Here is a 16,008-nt window from a genome sequence, read left to right as displayed (position 1 = left end):
CAGAGACTATAGCTTGCCACCAGCTAACCATGGAGGTCTGCAGGTCTGTACAGATGGATAGGAAGTAAGGTAGCTGGACAGAAACAGGAAATTGTTGTCTTGTCTGCTGAGACGCTGAGGAGGTAAAGTGTGCTGTGGCTTGCTCCTTCTCTTTGATCTCTCAGCATTTCTCTCTATATCTGACTTCAGATTTTTATTATCTCGGCCAATTAAGAACTCCATTTACATTTTGGCGACCAAGGTGGGGCAAGAATTTCCACATAAAACCTGACAAAAACTTAAAAAGGGATTCTAAAAACAAAAGAACAGAGACAGGTAGCAGCATTTTCTTGGGTGGGCTCTATTTGGAAGCAAAGGCTCCTGGTTCCTTTAAGAGAGGTTCCTGATTCAGTGTTAGCACCAAAAACCACACGGCTCTTTTCTAAGAGACCCTGCTACCAAACAATTAAATGGTGTTTACAAGCAGTCTGCAGAGTTGTGACAATAAGCATGGCTCCCACCAGTACTCCACCATAAAGCTAGACTTTCAGGAAGCCAAGAAATAGGGAAGGGCCAGATGCTGCTTTAATCTTAGCCATGCTGCTTAGTGTGCTGTGTTAATACTCATATGGTCAGAAAAAGAGATATACAGTAAAGACAGATTCAGAGGAAAAATCCCTCTAGTTTCAGTGTGCTTAAAAATATATGTAGGCTTAGGAGATAAAAAGAAAGTCCTTAAGAAAGAAACAGAGTAGCTGGGTGTGGTGTCGCACGCCTTTAATCCCAGCACAGGCAGATGTCTGAGATTTCAAGGCCAGTTACATAGAGAAACCCTATCTCAAAAAAATAAATAAATAAAAATAAAAGTAAAAGAAACAGAGTAATTTAAAAAAAAAGTCACATAAAGATGGACAATACACAGAGAGTCTGGATACTGTATGTTATTTGATTTTCTTTGAATTGTTTGACTGCCGAGGAAGGAACAATAGCAGATAAAAGATATCTGATTATAAATGCTGCTAGATTAACCCAACATATATATTTTGAAAATGCCTTGATTTCAAAATTTAAGTCTAAGAACATGTTACTTTGGAAAAGAAGTTTTGATTTTGTTTCCACAGAAAATGAAAAGCTGTGGATTCCTTCCAGACTAATATGGTTTGATCAAGCAAGACCACCTCAAGCAATGACCCAGGTGATCCAACATCCAAAACAGCTGAGACCATGAAGACTCAGAGTACTACAGCCAGGATCTGGCCAGGTTTCTGGGTTTTCTCAGGATCCCCATGGTATTGACAGCGCCCCCAAACGGCGCTTCCCAAATATTGTTTATAAATGTTTTATTTTCATTTAAACAGGATTGGTAATAAATGGTTAATGATCACAGTCAATCTCCTTCTAAAGAAAAAAAGGGGAATATGACATAGAAATGAATACTTTGTATTGGTATACATTTTGGTTTACTGATACAAGTTTAATGTAAATTTTGTTATAGGTATATTTCTATTCTTGTTTAGATATTGCTTTTATACAGCTCTTTTAAAAATGTAATGAATAATTAAATACAGATTATAGATAGTCAACTATAATAGTAAAAACTTATGTTAGTTAGATTTTCTAGATATAGAGATATGTTTCAAAGGGATATTCTTCAAACCTTTCAAAGATCTACAGAATATGACATTTAAAATGGCTTACTAGGGTTTTTTTTTTTTTTTATGACAATGAGACAGAAGGGCTCCTGGCAAAAAACCAATTACATCAGAGAGGAAGATAGGCATGGAAGAAACATGGCAGAAATAGCCATTGGGACAAGAAACTGCCTGGACTGTTTGACTGTATGCTACATAAACTGGACATGAAGGACCCACAGAAAAGTGACTGCTAAACTTGCCAAAACAAGATGGGAAAGTCCTGCAGGGTTCCTGCTTAATGTAAGAGTCTGCCAGACATTCTGCAGAACACAGAGAAAAATGACTGGCAAACTGTCAATACAAGTGGTAGTTTCAAATTTCCTGCTTCGCTGAGAAGTCTGCCAGACACACTGTGGCCTATGGGCTGAAGAGGGAATACCCAACATTTCAGAGGAACTTTGGGTGACTGTCCAGGCAGTGAGATATCTCTGTTAAAACTAGAGTTTATATATTATCCTTCTGAGGTCTTCGATTGAGTTGAAGACAGATAGTTAGGGTTATGGTTTCCCTTAGTTATGATAAAAAATAAACTACACAAAACTTTAGACTCACAAAGATAGGATAGATTATAAAATATTTTCTTTAAATTTTGGCAAATGTTAATAGATTTTGTGAACTATAGTTCTTGCTTGATAACTGTTATAGTTTTACTATTTTAAAGTTAAAACCTTTTTATTTAGACAGAAATGAGATGGAAAATGTTCTTCTATATGTTTCTCTTATTGGTTGATGAATAAAACACTGATTGGCCACTAGCCAGGCAGGAAGTATAGGCGGGGCTCCAGATGAGGAAAATTCTGGGGAGAGGAGAAGAGAGAAGCCACGAGGGAGATGCCATGTAACCCATGAAAGAGTAACATGCAAGGGCAATACTGTTTAACAGAAATGGGTTAATAATTAAGAGAAAGCTAGCCTGTAAGAAGCTCGAACCATCGGCCAAACAGTTTCTACTTAATGTAAGTCTTTGTATGTTTATTTGGGCTAAATGTCTGGAGGAACAGGCAGGACCAGGTGGAAAAGAAACATTCACCCATAATGAAAACTACTTTTAAGTTGCCAAGGCTCTTAAAGTGCTCCTCCCAGAACCTCCCACCCATTCTCTTAATTTCCACTTGAAGTACTATCCTCTTTGCTAAATAAGTAAGGAAACTGACGTGGGTATCACATTCACAGTAAACAGGTATTCAACCTCTGGTGACTTTGTTTTGGTTTTTTATTGTTGTTATTGTTTGAGGATAAAGTCTCACTATGTAGACTTGTCTGTCCTAGAATTCAGACACTCCCCTAGCCTCTGCCTCTCAAATGCTAAGGAGGATTAAAGACCTATGCTACCACACCTGGCCCTGGTGTCTATCCTTTAAAACTCTCCATAAAAATCAGCCGGGTTCCACACATTCTCCCACAACAGAATGAGGTATTATTGTTCGTTTGACTCTCCTCTTAACCTGCTGTTAAGAACAGTGAGAGTGACTGACTGCATCCCATGTCTTCAGCAACATTCAACAATGCCTATTACACAGTGATCTGCAAGTGTTACAACAATGAGAACTTGGAGTCAGTTTATCGCTTTGGAATACTGTCCTCTCTTTATACCAAGCCTAAGCCAGTTTTACTGCACTGGTAAAGCATAAGAGCTTTAAATGTAGTCCTTGTAATCAAATTGATTGTAAGAGAACCCATCAGCGAATTACCATTGAAATCTTGAACCAATAGTTAACTAAATTTTATTTGTAAGATTTGGAGAATAGTAATTAGTCAGTGCATTAAATGAGATAATACATAAATAATCCAACTACTTTCTGATCTTCATTTTTTCAACATATTAACATAAATTCTCTTAGTGAAGCCATTTGTATTACAAATTACTTACAATAATACATAAGATGGATTGGCCAAAAGGTTTCCACTTAAAAACTGTTCAAGTCATCTTTATTTTTAGGATCAACTGTCCGGTGCCAACTTGGCCTTTACAGCTCTTGCAGGCTGACTGTGTGGGAGTGCCCACACTGAAAGCTGCACCTGAAATGCTTATACAAATGTTCATGTTCCACTACAATACGGTAAAAATCAGAACTTTCCCACCTAACACCCAGACTGGCCCTATCAATGCATTCAACAGCTTCCCTGTGCAGCAGGCTGACTACTTCCAAAGGAAAAACAATGTATTTGGAACCACCTTGTTTTCTGGTCACAGACATGGCTCAGTCTACTTCAGTCCTGGATTCCTTACCTCTGGAGTCTGAGCCAAAAAACTCATAGGAATCCACCTTTCTTTCTCTTTTAATCTACAGCCTGTATGCCAAACCGTCTTTACCTAAAGTGCTTGTGGAGGTTCAGTTTTGTAAAAAAAAAAAAAAAAAAAATATACAAAAGTACCTAGCAAAGTCAAGTCTAAGTTTATAACCAAAGGCTCAGAATAAGGAAAAAAAAAAGGCAAGAAATGCTTGATGAGAGCAATAAAACATTACAAAAGTACTACAGGTGAACTAACATCAAAAGCAAGCAGCATCCACCGTTGACAAAAAACAACTCGTGAAATGCACACCTAAATTCAGAGTACCTAAGCATGTAGAACCCACAGGGAGATTAATTAATTAATTGTTCCAGGTTCCCCTTTCCGGATCGCGCATGTGAATGCAGCTCCTCGGCTTTGGTCGGGATAAAAATAAAACGCTTAGCAAAACGATCCCCGAAGTTAACGAGACGGTGGCGGCGAGTTAGAAAGCAGTGCAGGGCCAGAACAATACCGGAGCGAAGGCTGTCAACACGAGGCAGAAACAAGGTGAGCGAGCGAGCAAGCGAGCGTGCAAGCCTTCGGACCGCAGCATTGTGTGTGCTCGCACACCCGAGACGGCCTGCGAGGCCCGAGCACGGGACTCGCCGGGCAGCCGGCCGCCGCCGCCGCCGTGGGATCCGCACCTCAAGCGCGCCGGAGCTGCGGGAGCCTAGTGGCGGCAGCAGCCTGGGAGGGCGAGCGCCAGCCCCGCGAGCCCGCGCCTCCTCTGGCCGCTAGCGGACCTCGCGCGGGCGGGCCCGGGCGGGCAGGCCACCCGCCGCCCCCACACGCCCTGCGGGGACCGCGCGACCCCACGCCGGCGGAGCGCGCCGAGCTTCGGCCCGCAGAGGCGGGAGGGGGCCGCGAGCGAGCGAGCGAGCGAGCGGGGCCGCAGGTGCCCGTGGCGGGGGGCTCCGCGCCGACTCCAGCGCCCGTCCGCGCCCCAGCCCACCCAGCCCCGGGACCCTCCGCACGGCCCGCCGAGAGCCGAGCCCTGGCGCTTACCACAGCCGCCCGCGCCGCTCAGAAGCGGCTGGAGACGAGCAGGGACGCCCGGGCGAGCGCCGCCGCCAGAACCCGAAAAGCGACAGCCCCGCCGCCGGCGGCGGTGCGCTGCCTCCGCCCTCCCGCCCGCGCCACGCCCACGCCCCGCCTCCCGGGCCGCCCCGGACCGCCCCTCCGCTCGCCACAGAGTCTGCGCCAGGGCCTGAAGGTCGCGGGGGGCGGGGGGAGAGGGCCGAGCGAGAGGGGCGGGGCTCCAGGCGGGACTTGAGCCTAAACTGACTCTTCTTCCAACCAATGGGACTAAGAGGCGGGCTCGGTGGAAGGCTGTCAGTTACTGGCAGCCGAGCGGACCAATGGTCACAGGGAAAGGGCCGGCGCCCACGGGCCTGCGTCCGCTTCGCTCTACGGGATAGGCCGAGGGCGGCAGGAACTGCCCGGATGTGGGCGGGGCCCTGACTGGTGGCAGGCCTGGGCTCGGCGGTTTGGGGAGGCGGAACTGTGTCCTCTTCTCCGTTATCATGTGAGGGTCCGGGAGTTGAATGGGGGGAGAAGGGAGCAGGAGAACCGGCGTCCGAACTGGCGGAGTTCCCGACCCGCGCCGTCCTCTCGGTTCTCCGCCAGCCGCGCTCCCAGGTGAGTCAGAGGCGGCCCCGGCCCTTCTGGCCCCGGCGCTCCCTCCTCGGCTGCCGTGCGCGCGCGCGGCCTGGGCACAGCATGCCTGCAGAAAGCGCATTAAATCCCAGCACAGGCTCGCCAGAGGCCGGTGGCTCAGCAGCGTCCTGAGGTCCCAGGGCGGGCGAGCAGGGAGGCCCCTGGCTGTTTGTAGAGGAAATTGTGAGGTCGTGGAACCGCGCTGGCTGCCTTGAGGTCCGCGGGGTTCATTGAGAAGGGAGATGGGGTGGGATGGGGTGGAAAGAGCTGGGGACGAATGAATGTCCTACACGCCCCTGATCACCAGATGCAGAGGGTAGGGTGAGAGGCCGGTGGAGAACCCTACCTTTGTACTAGAAATAACCACCTTAAAAGTGGGCAATATCTGTTGACCATCCCTTAGAGAGAAAGTGGTGGTTAAAAAAAAAAAACAGTATTACCTATTAATAAATTAATTACCTGTTACCCGATTGAGATGTTTTTGTGAAATTGGAATCTTGTGTCACCATTGTAGTTCAGCCCGGGCAGTCCTTTAAGTGTCAAGTTAGATATCAGTTAGGCTGTTTCCCTTATTGAGAGTATCTTTCCACACTTAGAAATGTATAATCTCAATGAGCTTAGGCCCTTGCAGCCTTTCACCTTCTGTCTAAAATGGTCATTGCAGACAACTTGGTACTTGTTCTGAAGGAGGAGGAAAAAAAATCAAGTTCATATCCTGTGGCATACAGAAAAGTTATGTGTAAGGGACTTAGGATCACAAATCTTCGTAAAGGTCCTTAAAATTGATCAAATCAGAGGTTGGGACTGAGCAAACATTAAAAACATGGACAGTTAATTAAGCAGACTCACACATCTCCACCTCGGCTTCAGAATAATCTCATTCCACTATATAAGGCTTCCATCAAGGAAAGACCAGTAAAGAAAATTGCTTTCCAGGACTGAGCCCAGTGTGAGCAGCTTTTTACACCCCCATCCTTTAATCCTTGCAGAGTCAAAGTCCAGTAGCTCTTTCAGTTCAAGGCCAGCCTGGGCTGTGTTAGCAAAGTTCTAGGCAAGCCAAAGTTACATATTGAGATTCTGTCTCAAAAAAGGAAAGCCTCCCTGAAAGCCAAATTACTGCAGGCCAAAGCATTTGCAAACTGAACAAATGCAAATTGATGCTTCTGAGAAGAAAGGCACAAGGACACCATATCTGACTACTGAACTACAACTGGTGTGTGTTTTTCCCACGACTGCTGTCCTAGAGATGTGCAGAGTTACTAGTGCAGTTCGTCTGGTGCAGTTGCTCCATCTGTCCCATTCTTAAGCTCTTCCTGTCTCTCCCTGGACCTTCTCTAGCACCCTTCCTTTTGTCTACCTCTATGGTATCTTCCCAGCTCATCTGTGTCCGTCTGCAAAGTGGTATTTGCCGGTGGCTTATTTTACCCTGGGCATTAACAAGAAGTCTGCTTTCCTAAATATTTCTTCTTGGGATGGAAAGCAGGGAAATGTATTTGCCACCAAGGGTGATGACCAAGTTCAGTCTCCAGGACCTGTAGTGGAAGGAGAGGACTAAGTAGAAATATTTAGAAATATTTCTACTTAGTCCTCTCACCATCTCATGTCCTATATTTCATTTTCTTCCCCACACAGCTAAAGGAATAGTTTCTCAGCTGTTTCCTTTCCTTCTACTAACTCCTTATTCAGCTGGATGTACTTTAGTTTCTGACTTCCCACTGTATCTTCCCTTCTTAATGGTCTGTAAATCCATGCGTGAAATTTAGATATAATACATTATTTATACCTTAAGCTAAGATGTAAGTTAATGCAGTCCCAGTTGAAAATGGAAATTTTTAAGAATTCATTTAATGATGTTAGTATTGAAAAAAAAAAAACAAAGAGAAATGGAAAATATTCTGGTAGTGAGTAGGTACTAGGCCTTCCAGATTTAAGGATACATCCTAGAGTAACAGTACGTCTTAAATTGTGAACCAAAATAAGAGTCGTGGAGAATGGAGAGAAGGTTCAGTAATTTAAAATGCTTGCTGCTCTTCCAGAGGACTCAAGTTCAGTTCCCATTAGCCACATTAGGTGGCTCAGGACAACCTGTGACTCTAGCACCAGGCGCTCTAGCCAGGGATGGCAGCTCATGTTCATAGAAAGAATGTTAGATTTGACATTTTTCTCTTCTCCATGGGCACTTGACAAGTGGCACACACATGCAGACATACATACACATGGATTTTTTTTTTTTTTTTTTTTTTTTTTTTTTTTTTTGGTTTTTCAAGACAGTGTTTCTCTGTGTAGCTTTGGAGCCTATCCTGGCACTTGCTCTGGAGACCAGGCTGGCCTCGAACTCACAGAGATCTGCCTGCCTCTGCCTCCTGAGTGCTGGGATTAAAGGTGCGCCACCAACGCCCGGCTACATGGAAATTTTTTAAATGAGTATTTTAGAATAGATTTGGAGAGAATAGTGATATAAAAGCGCCCTGTCATAGAATAATTAAACGTTGAGTGATGGTAAAATACCTATTTTTTTAAGTGGACTGCTTTAGCAATAAAATACTGAGAAATATAAGAAACAAGGATTATATGAAAATGTAGTTATCGAAACCTTTTTGTTGCTTAGCCCAGTGGCAACTTTGCCATCTTGGTGTTCTCACCATTTATATTAGCCACTCCATCCTGACAAACCTCATCTCCTTTTTCACTGCTTTGATCTCAGGTGCTTTAGTTTAGCACCTCTTGGCACGAAATGAAAAGCTATAGGTTTGCAAGTATGCAAAGAGGTAAGACATGGGTGAAGTGCAGATAAATGTCACGACTTGGATGGAGTGATAGCACTGAGATGGAACCAATTGCTGTTGAATAAAGTTCACACTCTGTCTGTACTACAGATCTTAGTGCTGTAGTGATGGGCTGTAAGGAATGGTGGCAATGGCTGGGAAGATGGCTGCAGAGCTAAGAAGGCAGACTGCCCCTACAGAGGACCGAGGCCAGTTCCCCGCACCCACTGTGGGACTGCAGCTCCCGTAGAGTCTGCCACCTCCAGCCTCTTGAGGACACCTGCACTTGCATGCATGTACCCAGACACACACACATAATTCAAAATAGAATTTATACATCTACAATTCAAAATATAATATTATATACATATATCCACACATGCATGCATACAGAAATGGTTGTTGGGATTGCTACAAGAGGTTTTGAATGCTAGAATCTTTTCCAAATTAGAGAGTCTGAGAAGTGGGAAGCAGCCAGCTTTACTAGGAATAGAAGTAATTTCTGCTATCAGGCCTTGACCTTTTTTCTTTTCTAGGGTGTCTCTCCCTTATTTCAGCCTTGAAGCGGCCTCTTGAAACTGTTTAAATGAGAATGTCCTTGGCTCAGAGAGTGCTCCTCACCTGGCTTTTCACATTGCTCTTCCTGATCATGTTGGTGTTGAAACTGGATGAGAAGGCACCTTGGAACTGGTTCCTCATATTTATTCCAGTCTGGATATTTGACACTATCCTCCTTGTCATGCTGATTGTGAAAATGGCTGGACGGTGTAAGTCTGGCTTTGACCCCCGACATGGATCACACAATATTAAAAAGAAAGCCTGGTACCTCATTGCAATGTTACTTAAGTTAGCCTTCTGCCTCGCACTGTGTGCGAAACTGGAACAGTTTACTACCATGAATCTTTCCTATGTTTTCATTCCTTTATGGGCCTTACTGGCTGGAGCTTTAACAGAACTTGGATATAATGTCTTTTTTGTGAGAGACTGACTTCTGAGTACATCGTGTCTTTTCTGTTGCTGTTCAACTGTATCCATACAGTGTTCTGAATCTTTGCAAGTTTCAAGAATACCAGAGATGCGACTGAAAGTACCAAGTGTAGTCTTAAACTACCATAAAACAGGATTGGTGAGGCATGAACTTGTAGCCAACCCAAAGCTGGATTATTCAATATTTGAGTTCTTGATATCTTTATTATCCCTGTGTAATAAAGCTTGTTTCTGACCTTATTTTTCCATGTGTCTCTTACCTTGTGTGTGGTCAGGACTTGAAGTAAATGCAGAGCCTTTAGATATATAACTTTATAAATTAACTGGACAATGCTATGTATAAACAAAGTAAATATGTATGCTTCTAAATTATGAAGGAAAAAACTTGGTTATGAAAATATTTTAGGGCTGCAACCTCATGTCTGACTGAGAAGGAATCCCAGTATGGCATTTTTAAATGGGGTAGGCTCACTTTAAGCCCTTCCTACTGCTTAGGATGAGGGAGCTGCCTGTTACTTGAAGTTAGGGGAACCTAATTTCCCTTTCTGTCAGGAACCAGTTTGTGCCTGTTTGTCCTGAAGTCTCAGACACAGTGCTCTATGAGTATGAATATTTTATATTCATTCTGAAAGTGTTCAGGTTTGAGAAACTCTGTGGCTACTGTAACAGCATACTTAACCAATGCCAGTGAAATTCAGAAATACTTCTGAAAAATTTAGAAGTGAAGCATTTCAAAACCTGAAAATAAAACTCGTTACTTTGTGTGAATGCTTGTGTGCTTCCATGAGTTCATGTGTACTTTGTGTGTACAGCAGCTGTGGGAGACCAAAGAGAACACAAGATCTCCCAGAACTGGAGTTGCAGATTGTTTTAAGGCCATCCGAGTGCTAGGGATTAAACCCTGATCCTCTCTCTGTACGTGCTTAGAACTGCTGAACTTGCAAGTACTTGGGAAGATTTTTTTAGAATTAAATTTTATGTTTTTAGTTGTGAGCCTAGCCTTTAAGAGCTCAGCCATATCTCCAGCCCAGAATTAAATTTTAATTGTGTGTGCATGCGTGCGTGCGTGTAGAGATAAGTGCAGGTGCTTGCAAAAACTGTCTGGAGCTGCAGTTACAGATGCTTGAGCACTGGGATCCAACTCAGTCTTCTTCAAGAGCAATGTGAGCTAACCACTGAGCCTTCTCTAGCCCTCAAGAGATTGGTTTTTGTCTGTGTAGCTTTGACTTTTAACTCTGTCATAAATCTAAAGTGGCCTTTAATGTTTTTAAAGGATCTACCATAGGCTCAGAGAGTGATGGTACGTACATCCTATAATCCCAACACTCTGGTGGTGGAGCAGAATTTTGAGTTTAAGGCCAGCCTGGCTACAGAGGCCCTGCCTCCAGTCTTAACGCACAGATCATTATTTTCTCACTGCCAATACAGAATTTTTGTGTAGCTGGATGGTGTGTGCAGGCATCCATGCATGTTTTTGGAGGTCAGAGGTCAACACCTGCTGGCCTCCTTAATTGCTGTCCACCACAGTTTCTGAGGAAGGGTCTTTCACCAAACATCAAGATTGCCAATTGGCTAACTGGCTAGCCAATAAGTCCCCTACATCCAGAACCTACTTGTCTCCAAACTTGGGTCCTCACACTTCAGCAGCAAGTATTTAATCCACTGAGCCATCTTCCAAGATCCCCAAAGATTATTGTAATACATTTCTTCCTTGTAAATAAAGATAACAAAGTAGCCACATACCACTAAGACAGCATAAATTACATTAGGCTTTTGAGACTAAAGAGCTAACCAAGTTTAAAAAAAAAAAATCTAGTTACAAATATCTTCCTCTTGTTTAACTGGCCATGTAGCGCGCTATTTTTGAGAATCTAAAAATAGTCATAAAAACAGTATTTGGAAGTGAAGATTCCAGGCTTGATCAGACAGATCCAAATTGGTCTCTGGAATATATCATTAACTCAAATGAAGTTCTCATTGTAATAAACTAGCTGGAGGATCACATGGGTCAGATAAAATTGTTGGAGCAATTGCCTTTTTTTCTTTTTCTTTTCTAGACATGGTTTCTCTATGTAGCCCTGGGTATCCTGGAGCTCACTGTGTAGGCCAGGCTGGCCTTGAACTTATAGAGATCTGCCTGCCTCTTCCTAACCACCACCACCACCCGGCTTCAAGCAACTGTTTTAACTATAAGCTCTTCTAGGGAAAAAATGTAATATAGGTCTTTCTTCGCAGAATAATTTTAACAAGGAAGGAAAAGAAATGAGTATATGCAGAAGGCAACACAATATCCAACCTACTTACACATGAGGATGAAACAACTTTAATAGCCTCTGACAGGCTCTCAATGTAGAACCTTTCTCTTGGGTGCCACCTAAGGCAGCACAATAAATGATTATATAACAAGCAGTACATCTCAACATTAAAAAGTGCAGCTGGGCAGCCGTGATGCACACCTTTAATCCCAGCACTCAGAAGGCAGAGGCAGGCAGATCTCTTGTGAGTTCAAGGCCAGCCTGGTCTCCAGAGCGAGTGCCAGCATAGGCTCCAAAGCAACACAGAGAAATCCTGTCATGAAAAACAAAAAAACAAACAAATAAAAAATGCCTTTCTGGGTTCCCCTTTATAAGATGCATAAACACTGCCTCAAGTACCAAACATTAGTAGTTCTCGCTGAGGGCTGAGGCCATTATCTTCTAAGTTATGAAAGATGCATACCTTATGGATGGCACTTTTTTCAGTCTGAGCAAAAGGTGTAATTTCTGTGTAAAAACAATTTGTGAGCAAACACCTTCATGAAATGTAAGTAAGTCATGATCTATGAACATGCTTCCCCCAGTTAGCTCTGTGAAACAACAACCCACCAGTGGAGAGTTTTCAAAGACCAAGGAGCCATCTGGCTAGCACACATGTGTGTCCCAAGACAGCTATGAACATATTCTAACACATTTATAGGTGACAAGGTCAGAGTGTCAGAAGGTGGATAACAGGAAAAAGTTTACTGTTCTTATAAGTTTACTAGCCTTACAAACTTGGCCTGTTTTCCTTTGTTTTTGTTTTGTTTTGTTTTACAGTTCAGCAAAGAAGTAGACTTAAAGTTAACTAACAAACAGCTGAGAGGACAGTACATAAAATCACCTTCATCCGCACACGGCATGCATCTCCCTGAGCACCTGAGTCACACAGAAAAATTGAGTGGGAAATGGTCAATCCTTGTAGCATTTACAAACTACCAAAGGAATTTAGTGATTTCCTGTTCACAGAATAAGCACAAAACTACAGTGTCTACGAGGACAGGACTGAGAGGAACACAGACTCATAAAGGTAAACTAAAAGTGAGGTAAACATTGGCGGGGCTCACTAATGAACAGGGGTCTAACTTTGAACAGTATAGAAGGGTAGAAATTACTAATGGATAGAAAATGCTCTCCATCAAAGGTGCATTTTCTCCTGAGCCCTTACACTGTATACTCTCATTTTGCTTGCCCTGTGCTTGTTAGTCATATTTTCTCTTAAGGCAGTTTTCTGCCACTGCCTGCCATCTACATGTCATCATGTCCGTTGTCAGTAGGCAGTCTGACAGTTTTAAATGTCGACTTAACTACCACACCATTCCCTCTGCCTCAAACGAGAAGCAAACACAACGGAAATAGTGTGAAAGGGTTAGCGTGGCCCACAACACTAACAGTGAACAGTGCGTCTAGAATAAGCCAATCAATGTGCTAAGCATTTGTCATGTTCTGCCCTTCAACCTCCCATGTGCAGTAAGGAATACAAACTTAAGGGAAGCTATTTTCCCAATAATATACAGCTGTTCTTTTAACACACCTGTATTAACCCACAGCTATAGTCCTACGAAGGTGTTACTAATATCTCCATGAAGGCGCTTTACAGGACTGACTGAAAATGTTCAGTTTTATGTTCTTGCCCCACTCCTGAAACAGAATGGATATCAGCAAAAAGGAAAACTTGTTGTCATGATTCAGTATTACTGATGTTTCTGTTAATACTATCAGGAGATAAAAGTATAAGCAGAATGATTAAGACTTAAAACTAGTTTTATTCTGCCTCAGATTACGTTTAAGTGCTGCTGATATGATTACCATTTTAATCATTTGAGGCAGTTAAGAATCTAATCCCGACACATGGTGGCAGTGCACTCAGGAGGCCGAGGCAGGCAGATCTTTGAGTTCAAGGCCAGCCTGGTCTCCAGAGCGAATTCCAGGACAGCCAGAACCACACAGAGAAAGCCTGTCCTGGGGTGAGAGGCAGGTCTAACCCAGCATTTGGAAGAAGAGGTAGACGGACCTCTGTTTTTCAAGACAGGCTGGTCGCATAGCAAAGCAAGTTCCAGGATAGCCAGGGCTACATAATGAGACCTGGGGTGGGGGTGGGAGGCAGAGAGAGTGCTTTAACTTGTAATAACTTTCAGTATCTTCAGAAAAACTAGCTAAAAGTGGGGAAATAACTTTCACAAGTCTAACACATTAACACTTCTCTTCCAACTGGGGTCCTACATAGCTCCTTTAAATGTTATCCAAGACTACAGTTCAAAGCACAAACTTGGTTTCTCCACAGCACTTGCTTATCTAACTTTCTCCACTCTGTGGTGAAATCCTGGAATTATATTAATATGCAGGAACTGAATTTTTAAATTATAGATGCCTACATCATTTATTCTGTTTCCTCAAACATTTATTGAGGTGGCAGGAATGAGAAGAGAAAAACTTAATGACTTTTTGTTTGTGGTTTAGCAAGAGCCCAATACAACCATTACTAAGTATGCCAGACCTGTACTATCAAAGAGGCACAAGTAAGTTTTCCACAGGCTTCTGACATCAGTAAAGGCAGTAGAGGTGGTATTCTAAAGAAATACAAAGTGTCACTGTGTTGTTATGTTCTGGGTATTTCCCCAGCAAAGTGCATGACATAAAGGGCATGGCAAAGACAGCTCTCCATAGCCACAAAAGTTCCTTGCCCACGGATCCAACCAACTCTGAAAATAAATGGGAAGAACACTGCGTCTGCACTGAACATGTATGTAGACATTATCCCTGAAAATTATTTTGCATGGCATTTATATTAGGTATTATACATAACCTAGAAGTTGTTTATAAAGTATATACAGAAGTTAAGACAGGTATTTATATAGGATAACATCTGAAGATCTGTGTATGCAAAACCACTCTCAAAACCAATCACCCACGGATGGCTTGAGATGACTGGACACCATCATTTGGTGAGGCCAAAAACTGATCACATCAGATGGGAAATATTGTAATATATGATGCTATGTAGAAAGAACCATATCATAAATGGCCTTTACCTTTAGAAAATGAACCACCATGGAATGTTTCTAAACAGAATAAAAATCCTATCTATCTCAGAAAGGTTAATCTGGGGCAAAAAAAGGATGGACTGGGATTATGAAATGAAGAGGACTGGGCACCCTACAACATTTTAGACTATTTGAAGAGTCCAGGTGTAATGTCCGCCCACTATGACTATCACATTATATGAACTAAAAACATTTCTGCAGGCATCTCATTAGTACAGGGAGAAAGAAAAATTGATTTCCTGAGAGGTGAGAATGTAGATAGAGATGCCAATGACCAAACAGGGGGGTAAAAGGGCAGTTAATGCTTGAGGGTAACAACAGGACACAAACTAGTTTTAACCATATAATTAAAACGTAAGTGAAAAACCAGGCAAAATGAAAATGCTGCAGTCAGAAAGACAACTTGAAGAATTGAGCTTGGAGACTAAAGGAAAGACCATGGTGACTACTTCATTTAAAGAGGCAGGGAAGCAGAAGAACCATTCCAAACACCAAAAACCCACCACCACTACCACAAAGAACAGATAGCATAGAGCTTTAAAAAAAAAAAGAAGAAGGAAGGGAGGGCGGGAGAGAGAGAGAGAAAGGAGAGAGAGGGGTGGAGTGCTAAATGCTGCAGGATTAAACAAAAGTATCGAGAATCTCATGGATGGAAATGGCAGTAAATGGCAACCTTTGGAAACACCGATTCTGCTGAGGGATTAAGAATGAAGATTAAAGAAAAATGTACAATGAAATGAGGAAAGATGAGGAAATGAAGACACAGATTTCCAAGAATTTCACTGAAGAGAATGAGAACGAACAAAAGCCTAATTCAAGAAAAAGGATGTTTCTGAAGACACCAAAGATGTTTCACAGAATAATGTGGCTCAGTTAAATAGAATTTCAACAAGAAAATTCTGTGAGGATGGATAAAACTGTCCAAATTAGTTTTGGAATCACAGTTCTTGTATTTTCACAATAATGGTAGGCAAATCACAGTGAAGAAACACAAGTGGGTTGGAGAGAAGGCTCAGTAGTTAAGACCAATGGTTGCTCTTACAGAGAACCTGGGTTCCATTCCCAGCAACAACTGGCTATAACTCTAGTCTTAGGTTTGTGGGTTGAAACCCTTTTGGGGGGATCAGATGACCCTTTCACAAGGGTCATTTAAGACTATCAGAAAACACACATTTTATATTGATTCATGAAGTAGCAATGAATATAATTTTATGGTTTTATGGGTCACCACATGTGGAACTAATGGGTTGAAGCATTTAGGAAGGCTGAGAACCACTATTCTAGGGAATCCAAAGCCCTCTTCTGGTCTCCATG

General features: G+C 42.8%; 2 protein-coding genes across 8 annotated transcripts in view; one reads left to right on the top strand and one right to left on the bottom strand.

Moving 5' to 3' along the window:
* The window catches only part of Phtf2 (putative homeodomain transcription factor 2), a 114,189-nt gene extending 109,106 nt beyond the window's left edge, over positions 1-5,083 (bottom strand). For all 7 annotated transcript variants that reach the window (XR_004771609.1, XR_004771610.1, XR_004771611.1 and 4 more), the window contains exon 1: positions 4,954-5,083. The gene's annotated coding sequence lies outside the window, so the exon portion shown is untranslated. The remainder of the gene's footprint in view (positions 1-4,953) is intronic.
* A 314-nt stretch (positions 5,084-5,397) lies between these two features.
* Positions 5,398-9,596, top strand: Tmem60 (transmembrane protein 60). Its single transcript, XM_027393455.2, has 2 exons — positions 5,398-5,586; positions 8,906-9,596. The coding sequence occupies exon 2, from the start codon at positions 8,956-8,958 to the stop codon at positions 9,355-9,357; it is 402 nt and encodes a 133-aa protein (XP_027249256.1). The 5' UTR covers positions 5,398-5,586; positions 8,906-8,955; the 3' UTR covers positions 9,358-9,596.
* Positions 9,597-16,008: the final 6,412 nt, after the last annotated feature.

The sequence above is a fragment of the Cricetulus griseus genome (assembly GCF_003668045.3).
Source record: "Cricetulus griseus strain 17A/GY chromosome 1 unlocalized genomic scaffold, alternate assembly CriGri-PICRH-1.0 chr1_0, whole genome shotgun sequence".
In the NCBI taxonomy this organism is placed as follows: Eukaryota; Metazoa; Chordata; class Mammalia; order Rodentia; family Cricetidae; genus Cricetulus; species Cricetulus griseus.
This window is presented reverse-complemented; position numbering and strand designations above follow the sequence as displayed.